General features: G+C 54.6%; 7 protein-coding genes across 7 annotated transcripts; 3 read left to right on the plus strand and 4 right to left on the minus strand.

Moving 5' to 3' along the window:
• Nucleotides 1-3,463: 3,463 nt before the first annotated feature.
• Nucleotides 3,464-7,733, plus strand: BDV59DRAFT_172538 (glutamate dehydrogenase (NAD(+))). Its single transcript, XM_073688725.1, has 4 exons — nucleotides 3,464-4,241; nucleotides 4,298-7,131; nucleotides 7,180-7,280; nucleotides 7,333-7,733. Exons 1-4 carry the CDS (start codon nucleotides 3,926-3,928, stop codon nucleotides 7,364-7,366), a joined length of 3,285 nt encoding a protein of 1,094 aa, XP_073551047.1. The 5' UTR covers nucleotides 3,464-3,925; the 3' UTR covers nucleotides 7,367-7,733.
• Nucleotides 7,734-7,760: 27 nt separating this feature from the next.
• Nucleotides 7,761-8,594, minus strand: BDV59DRAFT_199487 (sulfotransferase family protein; the record flags this gene model as incomplete). The annotated part of the gene is made up of 1 exon (XM_073693375.1): nucleotides 7,761-8,594. One exon carries the CDS (start codon nucleotides 8,592-8,594, stop codon nucleotides 7,761-7,763), a length of 834 nt encoding a protein of 277 aa, XP_073551048.1.
• Nucleotides 8,595-9,542: 948 nt separating this feature from the next.
• On the minus strand, nucleotides 9,543-10,090 carry BDV59DRAFT_199488 (uncharacterized protein; the record flags this gene model as incomplete). Its single annotated transcript, XM_073693376.1, has 4 exons — nucleotides 9,543-9,668; nucleotides 9,718-9,792; nucleotides 9,852-9,881; nucleotides 9,944-10,090. The coding sequence occupies 4 exons, from the start codon at nucleotides 10,088-10,090 to the stop codon at nucleotides 9,543-9,545; spliced, it is 378 nt and encodes a 125-aa protein (XP_073551049.1).
• A 1,789-nt stretch (nucleotides 10,091-11,879) lies between these two features.
• BDV59DRAFT_172545 (putative mitochondrial respiratory complex I chaperone (Cia84)) lies at nucleotides 11,880-14,550 on the minus strand. Its single transcript, XM_073688726.1, has 2 exons — nucleotides 12,242-14,550; nucleotides 11,880-12,187 (listed from the first exon to the last, which is right to left on the minus strand). The coding sequence occupies exons 1-2, from the start codon at nucleotides 14,449-14,451 to the stop codon at nucleotides 12,019-12,021; spliced, it is 2,379 nt and encodes a 792-aa protein (XP_073551050.1). The 5' UTR covers nucleotides 14,452-14,550; the 3' UTR covers nucleotides 11,880-12,018.
• Nucleotides 14,551-14,646: 96 nt separating this feature from the next.
• On the plus strand, nucleotides 14,647-15,689 carry BDV59DRAFT_132366 (mitochondrial 37S ribosomal protein bS18m). Its single transcript, XM_073686989.1, has 3 exons — nucleotides 14,647-14,854; nucleotides 14,956-15,191; nucleotides 15,255-15,689. The coding sequence occupies exons 1-3, from the start codon at nucleotides 14,701-14,703 to the stop codon at nucleotides 15,462-15,464; spliced, it is 600 nt and encodes a 199-aa protein (XP_073551051.1). The 5' UTR covers nucleotides 14,647-14,700; the 3' UTR covers nucleotides 15,465-15,689.
• A 204-nt stretch (nucleotides 15,690-15,893) lies between these two features.
• BDV59DRAFT_191469 (WD40 repeat-like protein) lies at nucleotides 15,894-23,413 on the plus strand (the record flags this gene model as incomplete). Its single annotated transcript, XM_073691904.1, has 11 exons — nucleotides 15,894-15,909; nucleotides 15,939-16,048; nucleotides 16,119-17,825; nucleotides 18,226-19,584; nucleotides 19,635-20,031; nucleotides 20,088-21,161; nucleotides 21,224-21,385; nucleotides 21,924-22,169; nucleotides 22,237-22,511; nucleotides 22,572-22,680; nucleotides 22,749-23,413. 11 exons carry the CDS (start codon nucleotides 15,894-15,896, stop codon nucleotides 23,411-23,413), a joined length of 6,120 nt encoding a protein of 2,039 aa, XP_073551052.1.
• Nucleotides 23,414-23,679: 266 nt separating this feature from the next.
• BDV59DRAFT_172556 (U4/U6-U5 snRNP complex subunit PRP6) lies at nucleotides 23,680-27,335 on the minus strand. Its single transcript, XM_073688727.1, has 3 exons — nucleotides 26,895-27,335; nucleotides 24,529-26,809; nucleotides 23,680-24,460 (listed from the first exon to the last, which is right to left on the minus strand). The coding sequence occupies exons 1-3, from the start codon at nucleotides 27,272-27,274 to the stop codon at nucleotides 24,317-24,319; spliced, it is 2,805 nt and encodes a 934-aa protein (XP_073551053.1). The 5' UTR covers nucleotides 27,275-27,335; the 3' UTR covers nucleotides 23,680-24,316.
• Nucleotides 27,336-27,340: the final 5 nt, after the last annotated feature.

The following is a 27,340-nucleotide window of genomic DNA, read 5'->3' on the forward strand; positions in this document are numbered from 1 at the left end:
TCTTCTTCCTCTTCTCATTCTTCTCGTTCTTCTCAATCTTTTTGTTTTTGATTCTGATTTTTATTCTATTGTCGTTGTTTTTATTCTATTCTCTTCTCTGATGTAGAATTGATTGTTAAGAATGTCTATGGCAAGACTCCTACGCGGTACTCCGTCGATCTCGTCCAGATGAATCTGCAGGGGATTTCCCGGATTTCCGGGGCCAAAGTCTTTTCCATTCCTCCTTCGAACCGGGGCGATCTTCTGGGGCTGACCACACTGTCGGAGTATCAGCTCGTTTGTTTCCTTCATTTCATTTACTTTTCTTTTCGGGCGTCTTTGTTGCCCCTTCCAAAGCAACGGCCAACTCACCACCTCCTTTCCAGGCACACAGTGCAGTCATGCCCGAATCAGGGCCTGCTATCATTCCCCAAAAGGGCCGTACTTTTGTCCCCAACGACTCCGTATCCAGGGGCTAGGCACTTAGCTAGCTTCCTAGTCGGTCTCTGGGGTTATCACACGGAACAGGTTCATTCCATTTCCTCCGTGTCAGATGGATCATCGAATCACTAGGCAGTGCAGACCGGTTACACCCGTCCACCTGTCCTAACGTTTCCTTCTTGTCACTCTCCTCCGTACGCGGGACTCTCCTAGTACACCTTCTCGTCCAGGTTATCCGTCCGTTATGCTTGTCCTACCTCTGCCACTGGCACATCCGGAACGGAATCCGGTCCTGGGAGGAAGGAGAAATCGTGCAAGACAAAAGAGTGCTTCCCCCTTGTTGATCCATTGCGCACCACATCATCCTCTAGTCGTTTCATCCGCTCCTCCAGGGTGGATTCGACCCATCGATTCCACTCCCGGAACACCTTTCACCGCTAGTTGCGGACAGCTCATCTGTATCCGTTGGCTGCCAAGCCTCCCTTTATCCTCCAATTTCCCCTGGAACTTCTAGAACGCCGGTATCTTATCGCTTTCTTTTCTTTTTTCCCCGGTCGCCTCCATTTCTCTGCTAGGGCATCAACCCGCCCTAGACAAACATCATGCGTGTGCCCTAAACAGCACAGCATGAGGCTTAAGCTGGAGCTGGGAGCTGACAGTTTTACCTGCAGCTGCCAACTCATGATCCTATAAAGATCATTGTAAGTCAAGGCTGTGGATGTCGGATCGTTCAGGCATGCCACGCAGCAAGCAGAGCTGTCCGACTGCGGGCTGAATGAACATCCGGCGTACATGTGTAGATAGTAGGCTCATATCCATTCCCAATTCACAAACCCCTATTCTTTATCATAACTATATCCACTGGCAGGATAGATTTAATCTGGTTATCCTAAGCATACCAATAGCGGCGGCAATAAGCCGCTCATCGACTTGGCATCTGCCGCGCCAATCTCTATATATACATGGGCCAGGACCAAGCTAAATACCCCGACCTCGTCCCCGATGGTAGTTTTGTCAACCGTTATCTAGATGGACATTCCATTCAGTCTATTTCTTCCTATTACTCTGATAGGCCCCGGCAGTAGTCACACCCCTAGCCTGACTCCTAAGGAGTCCGTCACGAAGAAATCCGTGCTCACCAGCATAGTTGGCTTACTTGCTCCACGGGTCCTTGGGTTACATAAACACCCTCTACTAGAAATCTACTCCCTACTCCAATCGGTCCAACAAAGGACAGATAGGATGTAGGCGTAGGATCATGTCAATCACTCCACTGACCAGAAAGATATTCCGATGAGGTGATTTGACTAGGTCTAACCTTGATACACCGACACTGAGATCAGATACCAACCAGACAACACAGGGCTGAACAATCTTTGCGACGAATACGAAGGGCAGCCAATTCCGCAAATACCTGCCAGCTGAGGCCGCCTGCGCCCCGTCACAGGATAGATTCTGACCCGTGTTGCCTGTGCCTGCCTGGCCTTGTCCAGCTGTCATGAAGTCTGGACCTGTTGTTCGGGCTGGAGATCCCGACATACGTCATTGCATAACCGAATGGGGTGACGATATTGCGATATTCTCGGAACCACCTTACCCATTCGGATGCACAGTGTCGACAGGTGGATATCACGATGCCCCTTGGGGATGGGATTACCTCATACAGGCCCATCGAGACAGGGAAAAGACATGTGGATGTTCGACGGTGGAGTCCACATGGGAGCCGCTGGTTGGGTCGTGGGGGGGAAAAAGTTTGAACGCCGAAGGCACCACGGGAGATGCTGCCGAAGGACAATGCACCCCCGCCTGAAGATTTGTCGGGTGGATATCCGTGTCGGCGAGCTTGTCCCATGGGGAGAGAGGATTGGGGTTGCGAGTGCGTGATTTTTTACTTTCCTGCTGTCTTTGCGTGATGGGAAGGCTAGGATGGCGGGGGACTAGGGCGGGTATCACCCCGCAAGTCACTAAGAGGTAGGGGCTGATCCAGGTACGGATCGTGGTGTTGGGATTGACTAACCCCGCAGTATGAAATTTCTGCTAGGAACCTTCGCGATGGTTCTGTGCTGTATTCTGGATATCGATGCTACCCCGGAGACGAGAGCATACGCAGTATAGAGTCTGAGAGGGACTGCAGTCTCCGGAGTACATATACTATGGCATCGACACCACCTGAGAATCATCTCCGGCAGGGGTGATCTGTTGGTCCGCTGCATACTCCGACTGTCAACGCCGGTACCCGTTACGAAATTTGAGGCATTTTCTAATCCCTCATTACGCAGGAGAAACCTGCGGTCTCTCATGGCATGCGGGCTCTGGCGGCGATGATTTGCAGGTCACTAGCCACGATGACACACCAAAATGCGCATTCGAAACCTACAGCCCTACTAAGTGGAGTCGGGGGATGGCTGTGTCAGCTGACTCATTGACACCTGATCGGTCTATTCTTACTTGTTTGCCATCAGCTGAGCGACCTGGTCGGTAGTTGTATATATAATATTTATAGTATCAATACCCAGGTATAGTAAGGTATGTCTAGTCGTAATGCTGGTCGAGATATTGGCAAGATTCTCCCTCTGGAGGCAGTTTTTTCCTGAAGAAAAAGACATTTTCAGTTCCAAAATTAGCGCTGGCCAATCACGGTGGTTCCCTGCGGTATTTTTTCCCTTTTTGCCTCAGGGCACTAACCGGATTGGGCAGCCCATCCCTCCCGGATTTACTACGCAGTACATCGAAGATGGACAGATCGAGTAGAAGGAGAGGTACGGAGTAGATAGAAAAGTAAAAAGAATCTATAACATTGTCTTCTCACAGCCAAACGTGCACACGTACAATAGTCCTGCGTAGGAGGAGTCGGTTTCTTTAATAAAGAATCCTGATCCACCGTGACCGGGATGGCGGTGGATCAGCGCAGTCTCGAATCGTTGCTGCCCCGGACCGGTGCCCGTTCCTGGCCGATCGCATAGCACCGGCTGCTTGGGGTTGGTGATGTAAAACTATATAAAGCCCTGTCTGGGAATGTGTCATTGCTGTTACTCGATTTTATTATTCGATTATTCACGATTCTTCGGAGTATTCGATTCCTCTTTACTGTTCTCCTACCGGTGTCGGTGCATGGCCGTGACTAAGCGACCTTCCTCTGGCTGTCGTCATTGCAGTATCAAGTTTAGATAACAGTGCATGAGCGGTAAGCTCTCTCTCTCTCTCTACACTTCTCCTCCCCTCTCCTCTCCTCTCCTCTAGACTTCTCCCCTCTCTCATGCGCCACCACCCTCGACTCTCTTTATCTTATCTCCCCCTTGTTCGCCTGTCCTGATTGCCCCCAAAACTCAATCCCCGTCCTATCTTTGGGTCCAACGCCACATGCTTCCCGCAGAACCGCTCGTCCTTCGCTAATGACTGACGCCTCTGCTATAAAAGACTTCTCTCTCTTTCTCCGTCTCTACCTCTCTCGGTCTTTACCCCTCTGAATCCGCCTCCGCTTTCCTTCTCCCCCCACCTCCACATCATGGTGTCCCCCGCCTCTTCATCCCCACGACCGGACGGTCAGGTCAATGGCAACAATGTCTTGCCTGTCCGTCCAGGCCCCAAGTTGTTTGGGAGCAATGAGGGCGCCTCCTCCGGGACAGGCACCCCCATCGGCTTCCAGAGACACCCTCACAACAAACATTTCGACAATGTAACCGGCCCCAACGTGCGTCAGCCGTCCCCCCAGCCCACTCACCTGGGCATCCCCGGTGGCGGTCAGCATCGCATCCTGTCTGAAGAAGATCCCGGCTATGTGGCCGCCAAGTTTGAGGGCAAAGAAAAGCAGATGGAACAAGGTAGGACAGCCCGCTACGTCTATGCATTGATTCCTTCACCTACTGACCACTCCCAGTCATGGACCAGCTGGAGACCAAGGGTTTCCTCCCCAGTGAATTCGTCGTCGGGGAGACCGAGTGGTTCTACAACCAGCTCGGCATCGACGATACCTACTTCCAGACCGAATCGGTTGACGCCATTGTCACTCAGATCCTGTCCCTCTACGCCGCCAAGGTTGCGGCTTATGCTCGGGATGACAAGAAGCTCGAGATTCGTCTGGACAAGGAAGCTGAGGACCACGCCGTCTACATTGATACCAGCAAGCCCGGTGTCGCCTCGGTGGACGGTCCCCGCTACGAGCAGCGAATTGACCGGAAGTACATCAACAACTCCACTCCCCAGAACAGCTATCGCGTGGAGACCTTCCGTTCTCCCACCTCGATTCCTGGTGATGATGGTCAGCAGCTGCGCTGTTACTTCGTCTACAAGTGCCAGTTTGCCAATCCCAACCCTGGTCCTAACGAGACCAACATTGACATCATCGGTGAGAAGCGTTTCCTGCAAAAGGCGACGGCCAACACCAAGGCAGTCTACCAGGAGATCATCACCAATGCCGTCAACCGTTCCGGCCCTGTCATCGAGATGTTCGAGATTGAGAAGAGCCGTGAAAAGAGACTCGTTATCGCTTACCGCCAGGGATCCGCCATGGGTCTTTTCAGCGCTCTCTCCGATCTGTACCACTACTATCGCTTGACCAGCTCGCGGAAGTACCTGGAGAACTTCTCCAACGGCATCACCGTTATCTCGCTCTACCTGCGTCCTCTGGCTGATGCCGAGATTGCTTCCAAGTATCCGCCCATCGAGGCGGCGATCCACCAGATCATCAAGGAGGTCTCGTTGCTGTACTGTATCCCCCAGAACCGGTTCCAGCACCACTTTGCCAGTGGTCGTCTCAGCTTGCAGGAAACGATCTATGCCCACTGTGCTTGGGTGTTCGTTCAGCAGTTCCTCAACCGCCTGGGCTCGGAGTACACCTCCTTGACGGACCTTCTGGATTCCAACAACAGCGTCCACGCTGAATTGCTGGCGAAGATCAAGAAGCGTCTGCGCACTGAAACCTTCACTTCCGACTACATCTCTGAGATCGTCAACAAGTACCCGGAGCTGATCCACAAGCTCTACCTGGACTTCGCCAACACCCACTATGTGCAGACTGCCGGTCCGGCCGAGGATGACTTCCTGCCCACGTTGAGTTACCTTCGTCTGCAGGTGGATGAGGTCTTGGATGGACACCGCTTGAAGCAGCTCATCTCGAGCACCACTGCCAATGAGCATGACGAGATGGTCATGAGCGCCTTCCGCGTGTTCAACGCCTCGATCCTGAAGACCAACTTCTTCACCCCAACCAAGGTGGGTCTCAGTTTCCGGCTCAACCCTGAGTTCCTCCCGGAACATGAGTACCCTCAGCGGCTCTATGGAATGTTCCTCGTTATTAGCTCGGAGTTCCGTGGATTCCACCTCCGCTTCCGCGACATCGCCCGTGGCGGTATCCGAATCGTGAAGAGCAGAAACAAGGAAGCGTACAGCATCAACGCGCGGTCCTTGTTCGATGAGAACTACAACCTTGCGAACACGCAGCAGCGCAAGAACAAGGATATCCCCGAAGGTGGTGCCAAGGGTGTGATCTTGCTTGACGTGGACCACCAGGACAAGGCTCGTGTCGCCTTTGAGAAGTACATCGACAGTATCCTTGACCTCTTGCTTCCCCCGGCTAGTCCGGGTATCAAGGATCCCATTGTCGATCTGCACGGCAAGGATGAGATCCTGTTCATGGGACCTGATGAGAACACCGCTGAACTGGTTGACTGGGCGACGGAGCATGCTCGCAACAGAGGTGCGCCTTGGTGGAAGTCCTTCTTCACCGGCAAGAGCCCCAAGCTGGGCGGTATCCCTCACGATACGTACGGCATGACCACCTTGTCGGTTCGTCAGTACGTGCTCGGTATCTACCGCAAGCTGAAACTCGATCCCTCCACCATCCGCAAGCTGCAGACGGGCGGGCCGGATGGTGATCTGGGATCTAACGAGATCCTTCTCGCCAATGAAAAATACACGGCTATCGTGGACGGGTCTGGTGTCATTGTCGACCCTCAGGGACTCAACCACGAGGAACTCGTTCGGCTTGCCAAGAAGCGGGTGACCATCTCCGAATTCAACCTGTCCAAGCTTTCCCCGCAGGGGTACCGTGTCCTGGTGGACGAGAGCAATGTCAAGCTGCCAAATGGCGAGCTGGTTCACAACGGGATGATCTTCCGCAATACTTTCCATCTCCGCCGGGACCAGTCGTATGACACGTTCGTTCCTTGTGGTGGACGACCGGAATCGATCGATCTCTCCACTGTCGGCAAGCTGATCAAGGATGGCAAATCCATCATCCCATACATCGTCGAGGGTGCCAACCTGTTCATCACCCAAGATAGCAAGCTCCGTCTTGAGCGGGCGGGGTGTATCTTATTCAAGGATGCTTCGGCCAACAAGGGTGGTGTGACCTCGTCTTCCTTGGAAGTGTTGGCGTCGCTCTCCTTCGACGACAAGGAGTTCGTGGAGAACATGTGCATCCGGGAGGACGGCAGTGCGCCGGAGTTCTACAACGAGTATGTTAAGCAGGTACAGGAGGTCATCAAACAGAACGCGACTCTCGAGTTCGAGGCCATCTGGCGGGAACACGAGCAGACCGGTGTGCTCCGCAGCGTGCTGAGTGACCGTCTCAGCGTGGCCATCACCAAGCTCGACGAAGAGCTTCAAGAGACGGAGCTGTGGGATAACCGCGAATTGCGCCGGTCCGTCCTCAATGATGCTCTTCCCAAGCTTCTGTTGGACAAGATTGGCCTCGACACGATTCTCCAGCGGGTAAGTAGGAACGCCACGATCCATCAATACTTCGCTAACGGTGCATAGGTTCCCGAGAACTATCTACGGGCAATCTTTGGCAGCTACCTGGCCAGTCGGTTTGTGTACGAGTATGGTAGCAGCCCTAGCCAGTTCTCTTTCTTTGACTTGTGAGTAGCCTTCTACTTTGGGGTGCGATTCAGTTGCTGACTGTGACTACAGTATGACCAAGCGTCTTTCTCAATCGAAGGCATGAACGACCTAGATAGATGTGGTGATGTTTACTGCTATAGGCAGTGTTACGACTATTAATGAGGGATGTCCATAGGCATGGGATACAGAAAAGTCACGAGTAATTAGCATAATAAATTGTTTGGCTTTTTGCGCTAGTTGCATAGAACATGTGCAGTTCATAAGAGGCAATGAAGGAAGAAGCCTACGAGCGACAAGTCCCCTGGCGAAACCAATTCATCCTTCCGCATGGTTGTGGGATTATGTAGTTGTGGGAGGTGCTGGAGGGTTGAGCTTCTATATAGGGTTCCCGTCCTATATACTTCGTATCGTGCGTGCCTCTTAGTAGCGTGCGTCCACTTACAGTCTCACACGACTGACTGATGCCATATTGTATTTTCCCATCCATTACATGCAAATCATATCGACCCTCTCATGCGCATCACCCACAAACCAAGGATGGCCACACTGACCACCCCGACAACCGGGACCAGAAGCTTCAACAGGCCCGCCTTGAGGGTATACCGATGAAAATTGCGGAACCAAGCCTGAAACACACGGGACTCATTCAGCCGCGGAAACGGCACATCCGGCACCTCCTTCCCCAGAAACTCGCACAGCGGCTCCCACCGCAGGTCCTTTAGATCGATCTCCAGCAACCGCTCCGGCGGCACCAAGCGCCGCACCGCATCGTAATGGCGGCGGTAGGCCGCACGCAGGACGGCCCGGTCACGGGCCAAGCGCAGGTCACACACCCCCAGCAGGCCCATATGCAGGTTCCAGTTGATCTGGCTGACGCGCAGGCCCAGCAGCGGCTCGAGCAGCGTCCCGGACAGCCAGGCCAGGAAGCCGCCGGACGACGGGTGCAGGAGGGTCTCCTCAAAGCTCTTGACCCAGGCGTCGAAGTCGCGGTGCACGAGGATCACCCGCGCCTCGGGGTACTCGCGCAGCAGCGGCTCCATCAGCTGCGGGATGTCGGTGATGGCCTCGCAGGCGCCGAAGTAGGTGTCTAGTTCGCGCCGTGTCCAGGTGCGCCCTGTGTAGGACGGGATACAGGCGATATTATCGTTAACGGCAGCGTCGAGCCCCGCCCATTTGTCGAGCGAGTCGGCCATGTCCATCACGTGGAAGACGTTCTGGTATCCCAGGGTTGTGAGGGCCGTCTTCAGCGAGAGGGACCCCGTGCGGTAGAAGCTGAGCGAGATCACCTTCTTCGGGCGTGGCGCGCCCGGCGCGAATGGGACGTAGGCCATGGGGTCAGTGGTGGTGTCGTTCTGGCGGGAGAACACGGGGGATTATGCATGAGTGATTGGATTGCGAGAGACTGTTGCGGTGGTGCTGCGGACGTTGAGCTCTTATGTGACATTTCCGGAAACGTGACGTCAACATGTTCGGTGTGTATGCCACCCTTGAGATTCATCTGTGTTTTGCCCTGGCTTGTGGATCATGCTTCTGGCTGAAGATCCTTCCTGGTAGATGGGTGGATTTATGGGATGATATGCGATGGTGGTCTCTAACTGACGATGGCGGTGTACCAGGTACCGGCCAGGTACTAGTTTGATAGTACTGTAGATGCGATGTGGATAATGGTCTGAGCGTAAGTTCACTTAGTCAGTGAAAGATCTATTTCTCGGCCTTTGATGGCGATCTTCTATAATTTTACTCGGGTTGTGGTGTTATGCCCCTTGAAGTCGTCATGTTGCATTATATGTTTGCGGATATGGATCCCAGTGCAGCTGTTCCTGGGTGTCACATCCGGTTTCATGCACGACAGACAGGCAGACCGGAACGTTTTACGTTTTATATCATTGATCTCCTACCAATGCCAACTGTAAAAATGTCGGTGTGTCTCCTATCATAGATCGCGGGTAATTATGGTGGAAGTATGCATGCAGGGTCAGACTGTAGAACGCAAATGCGCAGAGATCGACACTTCCACTATCAAATATTGCCGACAGAAATATTCAGAGATACTGTTGAGCCCTCGAATCATCTTACGAAATTAAACAGAGAGTGTCAAGTCACTATCTGTCTACTATAGCACCCTATCAAGACGGACAGTAGCCCAGAGTGTGCCCGACGAACTATTACAGTGGGATAACGGAGTTATGCATGGAGGATCAGTTACGTGTCCTGCATATAGAACCAAGCTTAAAGAAAGTCCAGAACGCAGCATGCATATCTGTAACCACTCGGCTGCTTCACTCAACGCACCGGAACTTCGCTTCATCCGTCCAGCTGTCCAGGATCTCCAACTCGCCTCGCTTGTTGACGGCCAGGAACCGATTGCTATACTCCTGTCCGGGCGGTATGACCACCAGCCCATACTATGTTCCCGGTCAGCCGTAACGGTCCTTGTTGAGGGGCGCTTCTTACCTCGTTACTGCCGTCGCTGAATCCGCGTGTCTCGACCCAAATATGATACTCTTCCCCCTGGCTACGCAGTCTCACCTGAAGAGATCCAGTCGTCAGAGGAGTTTAAAGGGAGGGGATGCAAATGTCCCACGGACCTTGGATGGGTCGCCGAACTTGCCTGCTGACTGGTGCCACGTGAAGCTTCGTTAGTCTGAACGTGTGGGTTGCTGTCTGCATCGTCACTTACTCCATCGCCGCGACAGAGCCAAAACTCGGCGTCGGTGCGTAGACTGGCAGGCTCGTGGCCGCTAGGGAGGACTATCAGCTCGTCTTGGTCATTGATGCCTAGGACTTGGCCGGAGGAGGAGGTGTAGATTCCGGAGAGGGTTGGCATGGCAGGATCGAAATAGGTGCGAAGCTCCTTGGGTCGTGATAGAGGATGGGATTAAGGTGAGGCAGAAGAGGATACGGGTTATTGAGAGAATGATGTAGGAATGTTGAAGGTTATGTATCAGTGGTGGGCAAATAGGCCTTTTTATTGGCGAGGCATGTTTGCTACTATGAACCACAACAGCTGAGAAATGGGAGGATTATGAAATGTCACACAGATAGCCACATAGTCTATGGTTGCTTTTTGAGAGCAGAACTTACCTTCTACCTGCTGTGTCTGCGCATGGAGAACTGTCAAACTTGATCAGCAGATGAAAATAGACTTAATAATATCTTATCCAGAGATATGCCTTACACTAATTCAGCCTTGTATATCCGAGCACCAGGTGAACATGACGCTAGCTAAACGCCATCATGACAATGCCTACAATTCCCAAGACTAACGAATTGACCCACTCATCTGTATCGTATCCCAACAATACAGCCACTATGGGTTTAACAAGTATATGGACAATGCTGCTTCTAACTTCGGCGTTTGCGTCGGCCTGAATAGGCCGAGCCACTCCAGGTTTGCTACGATGTATACCCAACAGCCTGGAAACCCCTAACATCAGATATAGACCATAGTACTTGGAGTGAACTTCACAGATCCGCACTGCTCGCATCTGCAGCCTATGCTGGCTGTTCCGATAGAGGGTTCGATGTTACCATAACTAAGCCCGTTAGTTCTTCCGTATCCGACACCCAAGACTTTGTGGGGTCCTCGAGTAAACAGAAGACTATAGCGATGACCATGCGAGGATCAATCAGCCGTTAATTTTTAGAGGAAACTAAATGTTCCTCAAACTAAGTCGATATATCAGCCCAGAACCTCCTCGCCCGATGTCGATACCAAGCCGGAACTCCCAATCTATCCGCGGTGAACTTTCCTCCAAATGCAATCACCATGAACGGCATATATAAGTCCTGGTCTTCTGTGCACGATGATGTCCTCACAGAAGTTCGATGCTTGAATCGACAGGTCATTCCCTCGGAGGATCTCTCACCTATCTTTCATATATTGTGCTGGCGCCGAATTTCCCAGGAAAGAAGATAAAAAAGTACTGCGCTTGCTGTGTTTCCAATCGGCAATGAAGCATTTGCTGCATTTGGAGCCCGGCAGAATGGGACGATGTTAAGGGGGAATAGTGCCGGGGATGGCGTGCCTGTTCGTCTTATTCTCCTACCCAACTCTTGAAGCATGCTGCTTACTATTGACCGTTGGTATAGAACATGTACGTCGCACCCCCAAATGACTTTAAGCATTACGGTATAGTGCGTTTCCCGCTTCTTGTCTGGCAGAGCTTTTTATAATGGTAATAGGAATATTATAACTCAGGGAATAGCACAGTCAGGTGTGAAGGAGAGCGCGACTTGCACTGCTCCGCTGGCAATGTGTTAGTGACGGTAGGACTGGGCCACTTCAGCAGTTTTGGGGTGTCAATGGGCGCTGGCCACATGGCGGTCTATGCCACAGAGTTGCGATATGGCCTTCGCCCTAGAGGTCTTTGAGAATATGGACGAATGCGTCATAGGAAGGTGTGTCATTATAACAAAACCAGCCGGTTCATTATATACAGCAGCGTGCAATATATGAGTCTGTAAATCTAACCACCAAGGAAGCCAACATGGAAGTAATAAGCATGCGTACACTAATCACCGGCAATCTTATCCTACACATGGAATACGTGGGCCACCGAGCGCCACCACTATGTGATGTTTGAAGATCCCGCAGGACGCTTTAAGACATTGAAGTCGATTTTCAGCTTCACTGACTCCCAAAAGGTCGTATAAAGCAAGGGCGAGGATACTTTTGAGTAAGGGAACGGTCATTTTGGTCAACAGAAGGACACGAAATGGTACAGGAATATGTTATATACAAAGTTGAGAGAATTAAATAGTAATTTCCGGCACGTTCAGATTGAACTTTTGGCCTTCTTCGTGTTCGGTGCGTTCGATCTCTTCCAGTTGAACCCACAGTTCCGGATAATTGGCCTTTGCCCATTTTTCGACTTCATCCTTCCAGTATTGATAGGGAATGGCGTTGTATAGAAGGCCAATCCTACACTTGATTAGCAAACATAGGGGAGAAGGTGCTCAGACGAAGGGAACTTACGAGTTCCGATTTGGCATGAGTCCGATCTCGCTGTGCATCTGATCCAGGGCTTCAGTAGCAAGATCGAATTCGCACTGCGCAGCAAGCGCCTCCACATACGCCATGTACAGGCGGCGGTCAACAGTGATTTCCAAAAGCTTGACCTTGCTCATCATCTTCATTGCCTCCTGGACGCCGTTGTGGTGCTTCTCGCAGAGCTTGAAGAAGATCGAGATCGTCTTGTGCGACGGGCCTTCCTCAGACTGGAGAATGTCGCGGAAGACCTCCATGCTCTTCTCGGGCATGTCACAGACCGCGTAGGCCAGCATGAGCCCGTTCAGCAGCCGCGTGTTGAGGTCCACTTCGACGTCTAGCTTGAGCATGTTGTGGACCGTTTCGACATTTTGCGCGTCCTGTGTGCGGGCAAGGCCTTGGAAACAACGGGCGTAGGTATCCGGCTTCGGCCGTCGGGCGAAGTCTTCGGCCTGACGCATGTGTCCGAACACCAGGAACGCCAGGTCACTTCTATCCCGCTTGAAGAACGAAGTCATGATCTCCGTTCGCATGCTCACGCCAGTCTCCGGGAAGGCTAGTTGCAAAAGCCCGTAAGCTTCCCAGGCATCTCCGCTGTCCTGGGTGTTGTCGGTGATGAACCCTGTGAGCGCATCCCGGATTTTAGTCCGCTCTTCATCATCATACGAAGCAAGCCGCGGGCGAAGAAGCTCGGAGGCGCCTTCCCAGTCGTGTCGGTAGAGAAGCATGTGCGTCAGGGCCGCAAGGGTTTCGGCTTCGAGACGCACGTTATTCTCAAATACTGGATCGAGAAAAGAGGAGACGCGGTCGAAAATGGCATCGTCCTGTCCTGACAGAGCGAGCATCTTGATAAGCTTGTTCATCAATGGCAGATTTTCGAAGGTCATGATGTTGACATCGTAGAGCTCTTCCACACATCGGAGCGTCTGGTCAATATCTCCCGCTTGTATGTACGAATCGAGCCGTAGCTGGTGAGTTTGCATATCGGGCTCGAGACCCCACTCGGTGGCCAGCGCCGAGGAATCAGCTGCAAGTTGAGGGTTTTTGATGCAGTTGGCGTATTCGATGAGGTTGTTTACACATGCGATGCTGAGAGACTCGTTAAGTTCGGGAGTCTCAGCAATGAGCCCTTGGAGCTTTTCGGACAACGCGGATGCGTTTGCTCCATGGGCAGCGTGCCAGAGCAGTACAGTCTCCAAAGTCTCTGTGATGGACGCCTGCGCGAGAGACTGGAAGATAGGTTCGGCCCAAGCCGTTTCAGACTTTAGAATTGCGTACTTGATGGCAGCTTCCTTCGTAGCCAGGGTCGGCTGTTGGCCTTTGGACAACGGGCATTCGTAGATTGACTGGAACGCCTGCAGCAGATCCTGGCTGATCAGAATATTGACCAACTGTCCGTGGGAAGTCGAGTCAAACTGGATACCGTGGTCTTCCAGCCTCTCAGCGGTCCGGCGTAGCTGGCGTCGGTCATTGTTCAGAGCGAATCCCTTCATGACGGTGAGCCAAGGGGAGGGGCTAGTCTTGTGCAATCTATTCCAAAATTTCTCGACGACATGTCGAGCCTCCTCGGGATTGCCCTGAAGAGCTTGGATGTTAATATAGGCCAAGAGGGCCTGGCGGCCAATATGGTTTGGGCCAAATCCATGATCCGCACAGAGCTCCAAGAACGCGAACCGGGCGACTTTCTGGACCACTTCGCGTGACTCCGGCAAACACTTGGCTTCCGACAGGACGTATAACACGTTCTCCAAGTTCTCCGTTGAGAAAACCCGTTGCCAATCCTCGGGTTCTAGCTCCTCCTCCTGAGCCCGCAAATGCTTCCAGGTCACGACCAGCATACGGGCCTGGAAGCCCGTGATGACGCCGGGAGTATCCGCTCGAGCGACAAAAAAATCCTGGAAGGCTTTGGCCAGCACGCCATGGGCGGGTCCCCTGCTTTTGTACTTCAAGGCCCTCATCAAATCCCGCATGGGCTTCAATCCGATTTCCGACTGTATCGTTGGCGCTGGGGGTGCGGAGGGAGGGGCCATGGTGAATGCAAAAAAGCTGCGCCGCTGGGCATGGTAGGCACCGGGGAGGATCAGATTCCGAGTTCGATGAGTCCGGAGCGTATGCAGCAAACGACTGCGACAATGGGAGGAGAGCGGTTCGTTGTTGAGGATGGCCCGGAAGACCCTCCTGGTGAGATGGGACTGCATGGGGGCAGACAGACGATATGGCCGTCTGAAAGGGAAAATAGTATGGGGAGGCGTGCCAATGACTAGGGAGACATGAGGCAGCAGTCGGAGGGAGAGAAGGGAAGAAGTTGGCGGCGGGAGAGATGCGGCTCTTGGCGCGCCGAAGAAATCCATCGCGAATGCGCTCCACTCCCGCTCGCTCTCTTTCCTCTCCAGCTGCTCTTCGCCAACCTTCGCCCCAGCCCCGAGCGAAGCCGGATCTCTCTCACCATGGCGCTTCACCTCTTATCTTGGTCTCCTCTGCGGAGCTTCGGCTCGCCCACGATCATGGGATCGCTGGCCGCCTGTCGGTGGAATTCCACCTCTGCTCCGGCTCCGGCTCCCAAGCCTTTCGTCGTCCCTCGCAATGCCGCACATAACCGGGGTATGTAACACTCCTTTTGTCTGTGGGGATAGAACTCGACAAGGATTGTGTCGAAGTGGAAACATTGGTCGGAGAGGCGCTGACTGTCGCAAACGAAACAGTCCCCAAAACGTTCGGCCGCCGTCGGATACAGAACCGCCAAAAATTCCTCCAGGATCAGAAGGCTCAGGGGGAAAGCCGTGTTCTCGAAAAGTTCCAGACTCGTGACTGGAAGGCGGGTGATATCTACGCTCCGCATGATCTGAGTCCGGCCGAAATGAAGAAGTGGAGGAAGCGGTACAGTCCGTCGACGGACGCTTTCGATTCCTTGAACATGAACCCGCTGGACTTGTACAAGGTATGGACAAGTGGGAGAACCTTGGGCGGCCGATCACCCTACTAACCATGCCGTCTGTCGCAGAATTTCTCGATCATGTCCGAATACATCACCCCCATGGGCCGTATCAAGCATAGAAGCGCCACTGGCCTGCGACCTGTCAACCAACGGAAAATCGCAAAGGCTATCCGACGGGCTATCGGTTTGGGTCTTATGCCCAGTGTCCACAAGCACCCGGAGATTCTGGCCGCCGAGATGAAGGCGCGCGCGGATGGAGGCAGCCACTTTTTCTAGACTCCACGGGACGAGATTCACTCGATATCAAGTTGATCATGCAGGCAGGACCGGACTCGACGCTCTTGTTTCTTTTTGTTCTTTCTTCTAAGCCTGTTCCTGAAGTTTGCAGGAGGCATCTATGGGGTTATGTACTATTATCGTGAACCACCTTTGGGAGGACGGGGAATTGGACATGTAATTTATTGAGCGCAATTCAGATAGAATCGACCACTTTCTTGGGTACTCCATACTCTATCATGTGCTGTCCGTCTCGATGCTGGATATTTATAGATCAGGGCCAAAGACAGAGCGACTCCCGCTGTCCCCACCGATACGTCAATCCCTCCGCTGTTAAATAAACACCACACCCTCCCGCTTCTTCCTCTTCCTCCCGCCTCCCCTGTTTCAGCTCTTTCCTCCCTGCTGATTGTGTCTGCTGGTTCAGTCATGTCAATTGTCAACGGTAACCTCCTCCTCTCCCCCTGACGAAAGGCATCCGGCTAAACGGGGTAGATTCCATTTGGGCCGCCAGCCCCTCCACCACGAGGGGTCAGCCTACCCAGCTGTCTTCCGACTCCAAGGGTGAACGGCTGGCCTATGCGGTATGCTCTAGGCTTTTCCTGGGTTAAAGTTGGTAGAAATGTCGATTTGTCTTCCGCTAACGTCAACCAGACCAACAAATCCATCTTCATCCGTTCCATCGATGACCCCGCAGTCGCTAGACAGTACATCGAACACAAGGCGCAAACCACCGTCGCCCGCTTCTCTCCCTCTGGATTCTACGTCGCGAGCGGTGACGTTACCGGTCTAGTCCGTGTCTGGGACTGCGTCGGTGAAGGAATCACAAAGGGCGAGTATAGCATCATCAACGGCAGGATCAACGACCTGGCGTGGGATGGGGACTCGCAGCGCATCATCGCTGTCGGAAACGGAAAGCAACGCTACGGCCATTGCATCACGTGGGACAGTGGAAACACGGTTGGAGAAATCTACGGTCACACACAGCAGATCAACACCGTGTCCATCAGGCAGCAGCGCCCCCTGCGCGCTGCCGCTGCCGGCGACGACAAGAACATCGTCTTCTACCATGGCGCACCCTTCAAGTTCAACACGGGTATCCGCGACAAGCATACCAACTACATCTATGGGGTTGCGTTCAGTCCGGACGGGTCGACGTTGGCCAGTGTGGGTGCGGACCGCAAGATCTGGCTCTACGACGGCAAGACGGGAGAGACCAAGGGCCAGATCGGGGAGGGCGAGCACAAGGGCAGCATTTTCGCGGTTTCGTGGGCGAAGGATTCGCGGAAGTTCGTCACTGCCAGCGCGGACCGGACGGTCAAGATCTGGGATGTCGAAGCCGGCAAGGCGTCGCAGACCTGGCACATCGGCGGAGAGGGCAGCACGAATGTCCGCGATCAGCAGGTTGGAGTGGTCTGGCCTCCTGCAAGAAGCGACAACCTCCTTATCAGTTTGTCACTCAGCGGTGACCTCAACTACCTTGTCGAAGGCACCCCCGAGCCTCGTCAGGTGGTGCAGGGCCACCAGAACAACATCACATCTCTGGCACGGCACAGCTCTGGCAGCGGAGAGGAGACTTTGTGGACGGGTAGCTTCGATGGCAGAGTGTGCAGCTGGGACGTTCCCACGGGAGCGGCGGAGGAGATAGACGGGGACAGTCATTCGGCATACATTGCCGGCTTGACGCCCACCAAGGAAGGAAACGGCAGAATCTACAGTGTCGCCTGGGACGACACCATTCGAGCCGTGGACATCGGAGCCAAGACGTACGCGGGGACCTCCTCCAAGCTGTCTGGACAGCCTAAGGGCGTTGCTGCTGGAGACGCCACCGTGGTGGTGGGCACCACCGAGAGCGTTGAGGTCTACAAGGACGGACAGAAAGCTGGCGAGTTCAAGCCGAAGTTCCCTGTCACCGCGGTGGCCGCCCACGGCGGACTCGCCGCCATCGGAGGCGAGGACTCGACTGTCCAGATCTGCGATATTACCGGGACCAGCCTGTCGCCGAAGGTGGACTTTATGCCATCGAGCAACCCGGTGTCCGCCCTTTCTTTCTCACCGGATGGTTCCATGCTCGCTGTTGGTGACTCCCGTGGCCGCGTGCTGATCCACAAGGTCGCGGATGGCAGCGTGGTCACGGATCGGTGGACGGCGCATTCGGCCCGGATTACTTCCATTGCCTGGAACGAGGACAACGTCCACATTGCCAGTGGAGCGTTGGATACCAACGTCTTTGTGTGGAGCTTGACGAACCAGGGAGATTGGCTCAAGGTGTCGAATGCTCACAAGGAGGGCGTGAATGGCGTGGCGTGGATTGCAGGCGGCACGAAGATTGCCTCTGCGGGAGCGGATGCAGCGGTGAAGGTGTGGAAGGTGGAGGGACTGAAATAGAGCGCAATCCCGAGTCAATGCATATCGTGATGGTTGTAGTTGCTACGGAGTATAGACGCATAGAACCGACGCTGGATGGCGCGTGGTGACAAGCCCTCTCGCGCGTGGCAGTAAACATCCCGGCGCCTCCACTCACGTCAGGCGGTCGAACCGCCGCCAACACACGCTGCGCGACCGCGATGCAGTTGACCAAATCATGGAGTCTTCAACTCGCCCGGGGGTAGATCTAAAGCTATGAGCTGAGAATATGTCTCTATCGGGGGACTCATCGACCAGTTCTCGCCGCTTTTTGCGTCCCAAGAAGGTATCTTCCCTCTTCCCTCGATTTCCTCGTGCGCATTTTGTCCGGCTAATTCGAAATCTCCCCGTGTAGCTGCGACAGGCGACTTTTGTTCTCCCAACAACCGGTCAGCGCCTGAAAGGACTGGTCAGCCTACGAAATCCATATTCCGCCTCAAATGGCCACGATCAGGAAGAGCGCCGCGGGCTCCTCTCGGGGGAGATTCCTGCCCATCGCGACAGTCTCCCGCGCCGGGTGCGCCAAAAAGCCGTTGACATAGGGCTCTGGACACGCGAGTTCGTCACGTCGGAGCAAGGCATCGGAGTTTTGAAATGCAGCCTGGCGTATCTGCTTGGGTCTATGGGGACGTTCGCGCCGCCTCTCGCGGCGTTCCTGGGCAATCAGGATGGCAAGCACATCATGGCTACCGTCACGGTGTATTTCCACCCGGCGAGATCGCAGGGAAGCATGTACAAGGCCTCGATCTGTGCCTGTCTGGCCTTTCTTTACGCAGCCTTCATCTCCGTCACCAGCATGTGTGTCTCCATGTTCTTCCAGGATACGCTTCACCTGCTTCCGCTCGGCCATGCGGTCGTCTTGATTGTCTTCTGTGGAGGGGGTCTGGGATTCATCGGATGGACGAAACAGCGACTCGGTGACCCGCTTGTGAATGTTGCCTGCTCCCTCGCCTCGCTTTCGACCATCACCGTCCTGACGAAAGAGGGTAAAGTGCAGGTCGGCGACTTATCTTTTGCTAAAATCTCCCAAGTCTTGAAAATGGTCGTGCTGGGGGTCGCGGTCGCCATGGCGGTATCTTTTTCCATCTTCCCGATCTCTGCGCGGAAGAAGCTTCGCGCCAATCTCACAACGGTGACCGATAGCCTGGCGGTCATGCTGGCGTTAATCACGGAGAGCTTCCTGAGCGGCTCGGAGGAGGAGCTGCAGGCGCAGGAGTACATCGTCGCCGCCGCACGCCACAAGAAGGCGTATGGGTTGCTGGACAACCTCGTCAAGGAGGCGAAGCTAGAACACTTCGTCGTCGGTACCGAGAGGGAGTACCGGCTAGAGAAGACGCTCGTGCGCTGGGTACAGGACATCACGCATAACATGGGAGGCTTGCGCAGTGCAGCCCTGCTCCAATTTCAGCTTCTAAAGCAGACCAATCCCGCAAGCCCCGCCCAGTCCATCGGCCCCGGGGACGGGGTCAATGGGAGCAGTCCTGAGCCCATGGGCAGCCCGTGGTCCGTACACGAAGAACGGGCCTTCCTGGAGCCGATTGACGAATGTCCCGAGGAAGAGGCGGAGGAAGAGGAGGTCTCTGTTTCCGCTGCTGATAGGGAACGGCCCAGTTCTGGTCCTGCGCCAGATACTACGGAGTTTGACCCAGACCATGTTCTTCTTCTTCCGGCTGATATTTTTGCGCTGTTCATTAGCCATCTAGGACCGTCCATGGTGAGATTGCCGATTTCGTTTGTGCCAACCCGTTGATTGACTGTCTGTAGCGATCGCTCGCCTTCACCTTGAAGGAGATTTTCAAGGAGGTCCCTTTCAAACCAGGCCCTGATTACAAAGTGGCCGTTAATAGTCGGTTCCGGGCCAGCCTGGACCGGGCTCTTGACCTCTATCGCGAATCCCGCGAGGAGGCGCTGAAGACGATCTACCGACAGAAAGAAGTCATGAAGGTGCAAACGATGGAGGTTGAAGCGGATCTGGAAGAAGTGTCGGCCAGCTGCGGTCATTTCAGTTTCTCACTGCTCGAGTTTGGGGAGCAGCTGAAACAGCTGCTTGCAATTCTCGATGAACTGCAGCTTGAGTCAGAAGAGCGTCCCAACGGGAGATCGTGGGAATGGCTGAAGATCTGGCGCTTGGGAAAGTCCCCCCCGGTGGATGATGGCACTGGTACGTAGACGAGACGGCTTAATGTGGCGTAATAACTGACGCTCACTGATATACAGAAGCGCCGTTGGCTGAACAGGATCCTGTGCCAGGCAATCTCAACCCGCAGCTGGCCATATCCAGCCCCCCTGGACCAAAGGATGTGTCTCCACCTTCGACTCCTCTGAACAACCCTCCCAAAGGGAAACTTACGTATCGGCTCTGGAAGTCTCTGGAAGTGTTCCGGCGGGAGGACACCAAATTCGCCATCAAAGTCGGTACGGGGGCCGCCTTGTTTGCGCTGCCATCGTTTCTTACGTCGACGAGGCCATTTTACTCGCACTGGAGGGGTGAATGGGGCTTGTTGTCCTATATGCTTGTGTGTTCGATGACGATCGGGGCCTCCAATACTACTGGTTATGCGCGATTCCTCGGTACCTGTTTAGGGGCTGTGTGCGCTATAATCTCGTGGTATGTGACGGATGGAAACGTGTTTGCCCTGGCCTTCCTGGGGTGGGTCATGGCAACGTGGACGTCGTATATCATCATCGTGAGACGGCAAGGCCCCATGGGGCGCTTCATTATGCTCACGTACAACCTTTCCGTGCTATACGCCTACTCGCTTACGCAGAAGGAGGGACACCATGATGAGGATGAGGGAGGAGAGCATCCCATTATTACTGAGATCGCCCTCCACCGTGTGGCGGCTGTCCTGGCGGGCTGTATCTGGGGCATTATCATCACCCGCCTGATCTGGCCGATCAGTGCGCGCAAGAGGCTCAAAGACGGCCTGAGTCTGTTGTGGCTCCGGATGAGCGTGACCTGGAAAGGGGGTCCGTTGTCGACGATGGTGAACACGACCGAACCACCGGGATTCATGTCGCCGCGGGAGAAGCTGGAGATTGAGCGGTTCCTGTCGCGTCTGGAAGGACTGCAGGCATCGGCGCGGTCTGAGTTCGAGCTGACGGGCGCATTTGCCGATGCGGCGTATGGCAATATCCTTCGCCGCACACGGAGTATGGTGGACGCCTTTTTCGCGATCAACCTGGAGTTGGTCAAGAACATGACTGCCTCGGAAGGCGAGCTTGCTATCCTGCGGTATACGGTGCAGGAACGGCGGCAATTGTCTTCGCGGATCAGCCATCTGCTATCGGGTAAGTGGATCATGGGGTTGCATTTGGCCGGGAGAGACGGAGCTCGCTAACACCGCCTGCAGTCATGGCGTCGTCCATGAAGCTCGAATACCCCCTGATCGATGCGCTTCCGAGTATTGAGCATGCTCGCGATCGACTTCTGGCGCGACTGTTTCGGTATCGCAAGGACCTGGAGGCGTCGCGTCTGTCGACGGACGAGGACTATGCGTTGCTGTACGCGTACGGTAGGTGCTGGATGTGTCCACGGATCTTGGGGAAACTTGCAGCAGCTGACAGGCGGCAGTTCTTGTGACGGGGCAGTTGTCGAAGGAGATCGAGGAGATTATGGGGGAGATTGGGCGGTTGTTCGGGGTGTTGGACGAGGACGCCGTGAAGCTGGAGTACTAGAGAGAGCCGATAATAAATGATTAGATGCGTCTGCCTAGACGGGGTATTTTCTATTATTATATTATTATATTATTCCTTCCATGACATTGCAATAGAGGATGGGCGGTCGTTCGTAGTAGTAGAAGAGTATACGGGCATTAGTCAAGCGGGGAAGATCCCAATGCATCAGCCAAACCCCAGAATTTCACCTTCACCTTTTCCTCCCTTCGCTGCCTCCATCAACCACCGCCCTCCCCCTTCGCCATTCCATCAATCCGCGTATGCCATCGCGATCTACCCTTCCTCCGCCGCCTCTCGGTCCTTTTCTGGCATGTCCTCCGCCTCATTTCTCCACCTCATGAGCGCCTAGTTCTCCCCTCCCACGGCTTCGCGCAGCCCCCGTCGCGCCTCTGCGACTCTCGCACACCATGCAGATCGATCCCGCCGCCCTGAGTCGGACGGACTCGACTTCGACCGCTATCTCTGCAAAAGGCGCCGCTCCCGCGGCTCCCTCCCAAAAGTCCACCAAGGCGCTGATTTCTGTGCCGCGGCTGGATCTCGAGCCGATCTACACTGACCTGAAAGCCGCTATCGGCGACAACTGGGCCGAGTACAAGGAGGCCACCGCCCTCTTTCTCCTGGGTAAGCCCTCGTCCTCTCCTCGCTCGTGCAGGTCGTTGATATCTGACCCCTCACCGTCGCACCACAGGGCAATTGAACCAGAGCGAACTGTCGTCGCGCGTCGATCACATAATATGCGCCGACCAAAAGACTGAACATCTCCACAACAATTTCGTCTGCGCGATCATCGGAAACCTCACCAGAGACCTTCCGGACCATGGCGTGGCCAGTTGGGTGTCGGCAAACGACAAGCCGTCTGTGGTATCCAAGCCGACATCAGGCGATGCGGCCGAACAACGGCTCAAGACCGAGGTGATGCAACTGCCTCCCCGGGACCGACGTCGAATCAAGGCGATCCCCGAGGTATGTCATAATTTTTCGGATGATTCCAGCATGATCCTGGTACCTAACTGCCCTGCCTAGCGTGACCCCAACGAACTCACCCCCAACGAGTTGGAGGAATATCACCTGGCGAAACAGATCAAGCTGCCGAGCCAGGTCCCCGCCAGTGCAGGCGGTCTGAACAAAACAAGTAGGTCTCCGCGATGGACTGTCGCATTCTCTGGAGCGAATGGGGCTTACCGTGTCGGTTTACCACAGACTGGGAATTGGAGATTCGAAAACGATATGCCCAACCGCTGGGGTCGGAGACGGGCGAGTTCCCGGACGCAGAGTCAATCCACGCCCGTATGGTCCCCATATGCTACGAAGAATCGGTCGTCGGTGGTGCTGGTTTCCCCTGCGCCGAGTTCATGGCCATCGCCACGGAGACGTTCGTGAAGGAAGTCCTTTCGGTTGTGTTCTCCCGCACGAGGTCCAACGGTCCCTCCGGCACTATCAACGGGATGATGATGCGGAAATATCGGCAGCAGCTCGAACTTGAAGAACTCGCTTTCACCCGTGGGGAGATCGTCAAAGACAGCGCCACGGGCTTGCTTCCGGTTGAAGCGAAGGAGGCAAGCCTTCGGAAGCCCCTGGGTGTCCGGGACTTGCGGTTGTCATTAGAGCTAGGCGGAGGTGTCCTCAGTCATATGCCTCTGATCGTGGACCAGGTCATGGGCGGTTATCTGGAGGACGAATTGGAGACGGACAAGCAAGATCGGGTGCAAGAAGTGGTCGAGAGTCCGGACAAACTGCCGAAACCGAACCCGTTCCCTGAAGAGATGGACGTCGACGAGACGGATCTGGGCTGGGAAGGCGGCACCACACAAGATCGAGACCAGCTGGGCTCACTACTTGACGAGTGCTTGTCCATGGCCGCCTGAGCCGTCGAAGAGCGTATCGGTCCTCTACTTCAATCACCCCACAACCACAACCTACTCCGACAAACCCCCTTGTATCACACCGTCTTTTTTTATTCCCTTCAACTTGACACCAATATTTTGTCCGATGAGCCCAAGAAGCGGAGCATCGTGGGAGGCGCCTAGGAGTACAGGGAACTACTGGCACTGCCATGGGAATGGCACTGCCGATTTGCATTTGGCCTGGAGTTCAAGTGACTTTTCATATACTTTTCTCGATTCATATCCTCCCCCCCCCCCCCCTTTTCCTCACTCCGTTTCATTTGTCTCTTAATTCGTCCGCACCTCGGAGGTGCAGCAGCACACATGCCGATCCGAGTGTGTTCGACGTCAGCATCGATTGGTGCACCACGCTCGTCTCCGGGGCCTCTGCATCAGGATTCCTAAATCAGCACAGAAAATTAACACTCACACAGGGGGAGACTGTGGTAATATGCTGCGAACAGAGAGCTCGTTCGATACCCACTATTCGATTCAATTTGGTCTGCGATTTGCGATTTCGCGTTGCTTGAGACCAGAGAAGTTCTTATGTTCCGACTTGGAATTCTGGATTCAGAGACTCTGGTTTGGTCTGTTTATCTATATATGAGTTTTGACACACGGCCGAAAAGGTCTTGACGCTCATGCCTGGTCTCGGGAGGACGCTTTGGTTCTGTCTGCTTCTTGTTTGTACATTACAACCTTGGTTTCACCGTAGCTTATGACTTTGCTGGTTATAGACGAAGACAGTTCTACATAAACCCTTTCCAAACGTCTGTCCAATTCCATTGGAGTGTTCTCCGTGCTTTCATTGCTCATATAGGTGGCGCGGGCTATGGGATATAGAGATAAAAATACACATTAACCAGCCTTTGGGGTTCGCATTGTCTAAGAAATCTGGCCCGCAACCATCTTCAAAATCTCTTCTGTCGATTTGTGTGCGTTGGCTGGATCTTTGGCTACCGACTGCCAGACTTCGCCGTGTTTAGGCTCGGTAGCTACGCACTTGGAGATCACGTCCGCTCGTTTCTCCTGTAGTGAACAAAACGTATCAGTATCACACTCCGAGATAAGATAGACGGGTGGGATGGAAAACGAACCTCGGTGCCGTGCTGCAATAGGAATTTATAGTACCAAGCCCAACCATCGCCAAGATCACTATCGGAGACAATGGCCTTCTCAAACCAGGTCATTGCTTTCTCCAGTCGACGTTCACCCCAGAAGATCCGCGCCACCGTGATGAAGAGGACTGGATCGTTGTCCACTTTCTTGATAGCCTCCAAACTGCGAGCCTTGCGCTGTGCCCGCGGTTCGAGGTGCCAGATGCTCTCGCTCCACAACAAACCAGACGTAGGCACCTCCTGCAGCGCCTTTGCCATGAGAACCTTCGCCTGGCCGATATTGTTCGCCCGCCGTTCCACGCGGACACTCTCCGTCCACAGCTCGGGGCTCTTGGGAACCGCCAGGCGAGCCCGGTCGAGGACGGAACGAGCTTTCACGACGGCCCCAGCCTTTTCTTCCAACCTAGACGCCAGCAACCACAGCGGGACGGACTTGGGGCAAGCCCTTGTGCCGGTTCCGTAGGCCTCGCGAGCCTGTGGATACTTGTTCTGGGCTTCGTAGATCTGGCCTTTCATCATCCAAAGCTTGTCAGCTTTGGGATACGTTTGCAAACCCTGGTTTACCAGATCGAGCGCTTCGTCGACATTACCCAGCTGCCGCTCGAATGCAACACTCTTGATCCACACGCGGTCTGTTCCTGCTTCGCGACGGGCTGTCGCCAGCAGCTCCCTGGCTTGGTCTGTTTGTTGTGCGTCAGCCTCGAGCTTGACAGCCGCCAGCCAGATGTCCTCATTGTTAGGATTCTGGTTGAAGGCACGCCCAAGAACTCGCCGGGCCTCGTCAATATCTCCAGTCTGCCACTTCTCCTTGGCGAGAAGCAACCACAACTCTTCACTCTGCGGGCACGCCTCCACTGCTTTCTCCAGAACCTGCCACAACGCCTCCTTGGTGCCGTGGATTCGTTCCAGGTCGGCGGCGGCAAGCCAGATCGACCGGCGGTTGACGAATACACGCAAGGCATACGCGTATATCGCTCTCGCCGTCTCGTATTTGCCCCGGGCGATGCTGGATTTGGCGTCCTCCATCCAGATGTCTTTCCGGTCGTCGTCCTCGTCCAATCCCCAGCCTAGAGTTTCGCGGATGATAGCACCGCACGTCAGGATAGCCCCTTCGTCTTCACACCTTTCAGCTTCTGTAATCCACTCCTCTCGCTTCAGCATGGCGTTTTCCTTGGCGAGACTTTGCACAGCTCGCTTCATGACGTTTACTCGCTCGAAAGTGCCCATCTGCTCCTGCAACCGGGCGGCTGCAATCCAGACTTCATGGCTGGTTGGGACAGCTCTGCGGGCTTTGTTCAAGACCGCCTGAGCTTTCTCAGGGGTCTCGAGGCGTGCCAGTGCAAGCCACAACTCCACTGACAATGGGATCATCTCAACGGCCTTCGCTAACAGGAGGCGCGCATCGCTGGGATCTTCTTCGAGATTGACGGCTTCTTTCCAGATTGCAACCGACTGAGGGATGTGAAGGATAGCCTGTCGCAGAACGTTCTTTTTGGCACGAGGCTCAGTTTCCAGTTTCATGGCCTCAATCCACAGTCTCGTAGAGCGGTCGTTATTTTTAATGGCGTTAGCCGCGATAATCTTAGCGTTATGGCCCTCATTCAGCCGAATGTTCTCCAACCATGCATCCTCGCTCTTTGGACACAGTTCACACCCCTTGGCGATGACATTGCGAGCAGTCACAATCCGGCCTGCGAGTTCCTCCAGACGAGCGAGCGCAATCCATCCAGGAGCATGCTTCGGGTTCGTCTTCGTCACCGATTCAAGCAACGTACGGACTCGCTTGATGTCGCCAATCTCTACCTCACCGGCCTTCATCTCCGACTGCGTCAAACTCGTCAGATATCCCTTGGGGTCGATACTGGTTGCGCTCCCTGAGGCAGTGTCGGCCGACGATCCCATGGCTGCTTGGTCCAGTCGGACTTGGAGGACTTTGTCACGCGCGGCACTTATATCCGCAAAATTGGTTATCGTTCCGTCCGCGCTCTGCGCATCAGCGCCTCCATCGTCGGCAACTGTCGTTTCGTATTGTGCCGAGTCTCGGGCACCTGCAATGACACTATCCGGCACAGCATAAAACCGCTGGCGAAGGTTCTGCTTCGCTCGTCGGTTTTTTCCCGTCAGATCGCCGACTTCCGGAAGGTTGGCCCAGTTGTCCTCGGAGACGGAGGCCAGCGAACGTTTCAGGTCGGCAAACTGCTGTTGGATCTTCGGGTTCTTGCGTTCGTAGTCTTCGCGTTCTTGTTGTTCGCGGGCTTCCCTGTAGGCACAAATCCACGTTAGTCCCAAAGTCCGCGGTGACGGGGAAACCAAATCCTTAAAGACGTCCGATAGATGTAACTGACCTTCGAGCCTTGCGCCGCCGGTCCATCTTCTCGTCCACTTCCCGATAGATGCGGTCCGCCTCATCATCCTCCTGGTCGAACTGTCCATACGCGAACAGTCCAACTTCATTATCCGGGTCCTGGAACCGCTCGTCATCTTCTTCCTCTTCTTTCTCGTCTTTCCCGCCTTTCTCCCGTCCGGCTCCGTACGCCGTCGGGGGCGCCGCACCGAGAAGCTGGGCCCGTTTCGCGAGAGCAGCCTGGATCTGCTCCGGCGTAGGGCCCTCGCGCGCAGGGCCCAGATCCGAGCGAGTCGTGAAACCCGTCGCACCTCGACCCAGACCCGCGACGTAGTTTTCGGGAGCGGGCTGGCTCAGAAAGTCCTTACGCCCAGACGCCATCTTGAGCGAAGTACTCGGAGTCGCGGAATCGAAGGGTGGGAGTTGGGAGGGAGGGATAGATGCTGG

Source organism: Aspergillus ambiguus, assembly GCF_047715705.1.
Source record: "Aspergillus ambiguus strain CBS 117.58 unplaced genomic scaffold BDV59scaffold_5, whole genome shotgun sequence".
In the NCBI taxonomy this organism is placed as follows: Eukaryota; Fungi; Ascomycota; class Eurotiomycetes; order Eurotiales; family Aspergillaceae; genus Aspergillus; species Aspergillus ambiguus.